Below are 4,606 nucleotides of genomic sequence, written 5' to 3' on the forward strand. Positions count from 1 at the left end.
CAGCATCCTAAAATGGTGGACTTCTTGTTGGTGGGGCCACTAACTAATTTTGCTATGTGCATCAGCATGTATGGCTCTAAGTTTTTGGACAATGTTGGAAAAATACTTATCATGGGGGGCAATTATCGAGGTAATTGAATCGTCGCGACCTTTCAATTGTATCTATGTGTGTATTAGAGTGGTTCATAAAAACACTCTTTTTGGAAATTCATAAACGCTACAGCAGAATATTGTTATTTTTGATAAGAAAAAAGAGACACGTATTTTTTTTATTTTGAAAAAAAGTTTTCTTAGAGGTCGCGGTGGTCGGTTTTTTATAAAAACGCTGATGTTCTCAATTTTTTTATTTTCTTGACATGCTAAAATGCAGCTAGAGGTTGCGCTCTAAGAATTTTTTTTTTCAAAATAAAAAAACACGTTTCTCTTTTTTTATCACAAATAACAATAATTTGAGGTAGCGTTTATGAATTTCCAAAATAAAATTTTTTGAACCACTCTAATGTATATATATGCGCATTATTCTCTTCTTGTAGGAATAACCATATGTACTTAGAAACATACATACATACATATACTCTAGGGCTGGGAGTTCTATCCGGATATTCGAGTATCTGATTCAAAATCCAAATTAACTAAATTAACGGTTATTAACCGGATATCCGGATAAAAAACAGAACGCATATTAATAACGCATTAAATAAGGATATTTTATCCGTATATACGATTATCCGAACGAATATTCGGATATCCAAATAAACGGATAGTCCCAGCCCTAACATTAACATATCGCACACCGTCTGCAAAAGAGTCACAACTCAAAATAATACTTTCGTCAGAAAATGCGAAAAACTATTTCGTAGCACATGCTAATCATATAGGCAGGGGCGACTTAATCTTAGGTTTTTCTTAAACAAATTTCCTGCCTGGTAAAATATTAAATTTTTCTTAATTTTGCAAATTTTTTTTGTTAAAATAGTCAAAAGGATAATTTTCCTCAAAAATGCATAGTGAGAAGAGTTACCATTTCAATCAATTTTTCAATTTTGTTTTAGGAACACTGTCATCCAGATCACGTATAAGATTCCAGGAAATGTTGCTCTATTTCAAACCTCCGAGTGTCCTTCTGCCATGAAATCGCTTCTCATAAAAAACCATTTGCCGTACATTATGGATAACATAATACCAAACTCGTTTTATGCATGCATTCAAAAAATTTGCGAAAGGGCAGTTAACTATGAACTACTGAAAGAATGGGTAATAAGTTTTCAAATTAAGCAACTGTTGAATATAACTGTTAGACTATAAAATCCTTACTTTTGACGACAAAACTCCGCCTTAGATAGTCTTTACTTACTTACTTGCTTACTTTTTATTTCTATTGCCAATTTACCAGTAACTCCAAGCATTTTTCGTTTTACTAAGACCCGTTAAATAAATAAGTTGCTTAGTTTTAACGGGCTTTGTTCAATTTTTTGAAAGCTTTTGGTAAATTTTATTTTTTCGGGCGCGGCAACACTGTTTATGAGCAATTTGAAAAAAAAAAAACTTTCTGATCTCAACCTACTTAATCATATTGGGAAGGGAGGTTCCCTATGGTCTTACAACAACGATTTGTAAAATCTGTGAACTTTTTAAATGCATAATATCAAAATGTAACAAATTGAGATTATACAATTTTGAGGAAGTGTGTGTATTTACATGTTTGTGGGTAGGTAGACACTAAATGGACTCTGGCTTTTCCACAGGCAAAGGGAATACTACGAAAAGTGCCGAATTCAATTTTATGCTGGACCCAGAAGCTGCGCACATTGTACTAGCCAATGTTAAAACACCGTTAACTATTCTACCTTGGGAGGCATGTGACGATGGAGCTTCCCACATTACTCTTGTATGGATAAATTTATTTTTTCTCTGATGATTTATTAATATTATTCCGGATATTAATCTAAACGCCTAAATGCCTCGTTACCGAGTAAACCCCTTAAATAAACTGATTTTCCATACAAAATTGAGTAAGTTTACGAGGTTACGAGGCACTTACGCGTTTGGATGAATTCCCCTATTATTTTATTTTATTTCAATTCATTTTATTTGTTCCTTTCCGTTGTTTACGCCTTTGTTTTTTTTTTGTTTCAACAGGATTGGCGCCTAAACGTTCTTGGAACAATAGAAAGTCCCTTCGTCGAATTATTAAATCGCGTGGAACGCGCTTTGCTTATACCGAGAGGCGCCAAACGTTGGCTGGTTTGTGATGCATTGGCCGTCGCCGCTTATCTATTCCCACATTTGGTGGTGACTGATACTCAGCTGCATCATGCAGACGTGGAACTTGCTGGCGTGCATACACGTGGACAGATGGTCATAGATCATTTGAATAGAGAGCAGAAGAATGCGAACATTATTACAGAGATAAATGTTGACCACTACCAAAAAATCATTGCTTGGACAGCTGGATTGAGGGGCATTCATATGGAATGCGAATTGGGGAAATCGCATTGAAATTAAATCTCGAATATGTTATTGGATTTCAACCTTAATATTAATTAATACTAGTGTAAAGTTGAGTGTAAATTTAGTAAATTCCCTGCAGTGAAACCCCCAACTAGTCAGGAAAAATACTAGTTTACAACTAGAATTTCCTGACTGATACCGACCTAGTTCGAAAATGGCCAGATTTGTTTTAAGTATAAAACGATTTATTCATGCCCGGTTTTATTTGACTTCGACAGTTTAATACAATAAAGTACTCAAAATATTATAACTTTTATTTGGGTGTATTGTAAACCATTAAGGCGAGTGCATATTTAATTATGTATACCAGACCTGTTAAATAATGATTAATAATCATAATGATTATTAATTAAAGCATGTTTTTTTGGATTACCGTTTAATCATTAAATATCAATATTAGCACCTTTTTAATGATTAGTAAATAATTAAAAAAATTTAAAAATTCATTAATTTTAATTACATGATTATTTTGTTATTTTTGATCATTTTCAATTACTTTTGACGTTTTTTTCTATTAAACCATTTATATTATTATTTGATTAATTTCAAAGAGTAAGAATAAAGATGAACTAAAGTCTTTATTTTATTTTTAACTAAAATGTTTTTTTTTTGTATATTTAGTATTAAAAAAGATAAAAAAATATAGTATTTATTGTAACTGAAAGCTCCCTGCAAACCAAAGTTCCCGAAATCTTAAGGAAATCGTTAGGAGTATCTCATTTCTGTAACGATATTTTTACGAATTTTCAAAGAAAATTATATGAAGTGGTTGACACGAACTCGTAAAAAATTTCTGTACGAAAAATAAAGAAAATTCTGGAAAAATTCTGAAAGATATTCTTCACATAGCAGCATTATTTTCGTTGCTTCACAGATTTTCCACCGAAATTTCGTAAAAGAATGGAAGTGTGCGTAATTTATTTCATTTTAGAAAATTCGGCAAAAAATCGATTTAAATCTTAACGAATTCTTTAAAATTTCTTTACAATGCAGAATACTCTGAAAAAATGGTTTGCAGGGTCATTTCATTTTAGAAAATTCGGCAAAAAATCGGATGGGAACTTTACGAATTCATTAAAATTTCTCTACGATTCAAAATACTCTGAAAAATGGTTCGCAGAAAAAAGATAGTTGGCTGCCTAGTTGGGCATGCGGTTCATTCTAGTTGTGAGGTAGTTGACAACTGGTAAATTTGACTACAGGGTTTAAATTGAGCTGGTTACACATACATACATTCATACATGTGTGGGTAGTCAAATTGCTTTGTATGGGAGACTTTATTAAAGAGCACACACACAATGTGTGGCATGCTTTTAGGCACTTATGCATAACTTCTTTTTTTTTTAGAAAGTAGTCTTACAACAGTGCCAGCCACTTGAGCAGAGCCCCCTTTGATCTTCAGTTTTTCCAGTTCTTTTGCCGCTCGTTTACAAAGGAACAAAGCTAATAAATGTAAAACGGAGATCTACCACAGTTTTTGAAATGGACCAGATTTTTTTTCCTTATAATACCACACAAAAATTTTTTTTAATCCGCTTTAATTATTGCAATTTGTGTTAACGACTGTAAACGGCCGTAAACTTACGAGGTTAATTTGGTTTACCAGGTATTTACGGTTTAGAAGAATACACTGATTACAGTTAATACAAGACCTGCATGATTTAAATTCGCAGAAATCGTCAAACCTAAATTTTACTAACAGTAAGTCACATGAATAAATCACAGATTTCTAAAAAAATCAGAAAATTTTCGGGAAGTTGTGGAAGCTTTAGAAAAGTTGTCAATTCCGGCAAATTTTTCCACAAGAAAGTCTGCGCAACAATTGTGTGCTGCTATAACAAGGCCGATGTTCATCATTGCTTGGATGGCACTAATACTAAATATTCAATGTTTCTGGAACCTACAGAAAACATTTTGCAAATGAAGACAATAGACCTCATCGCCGTTGATCAGCATATTGAAAATATTTTGGAGGTGATTAAGAATGATCGAAAGAATGCAGAAGGAGTCCCTACGGAGTTAATTAAAAAATCACGAATGATTACAGCCGATCTAGGAAGCAGGTAAACAAAAAAAACTGAAGTGACCCCCATCT

The 4,606-nt window shown here is 32.9% G+C and overlaps 1 protein-coding gene across 1 annotated transcript in view; it reads left to right on the forward strand.

The window, feature by feature from the left end:
- LOC118732897 (inosine-uridine preferring nucleoside hydrolase-like) overlaps positions 1–2,791 on the forward strand; it is a 6,308-nt gene extending 3,517 nt beyond the window's left edge. Inside the window, exons 3-5 of the mRNA XM_036462013.1 lie at positions 4–130; positions 1,746–1,888; positions 2,140–2,791. Of these exons, the coding sequence (XP_036317906.1) occupies positions 4–130; positions 1,746–1,888; positions 2,140–2,499 (630 nt within the window). The 3' untranslated portion in view covers positions 2,500–2,791. The remainder of the gene's footprint in view (positions 1–3; positions 131–1,745; positions 1,889–2,139) is intronic.
- The last annotated feature ends 1,815 nt before the right edge of the window (positions 2,792–4,606 follow it).

Source organism: Rhagoletis pomonella, unplaced genomic scaffold (assembly GCF_013731165.1).
Source record: "Rhagoletis pomonella isolate Grant_MI unplaced genomic scaffold, Rhpom_1.0 Rhpom_scaffold_00002, whole genome shotgun sequence".
NCBI lineage: Eukaryota > Metazoa > Arthropoda > Insecta > Diptera > Tephritidae > Rhagoletis > Rhagoletis pomonella.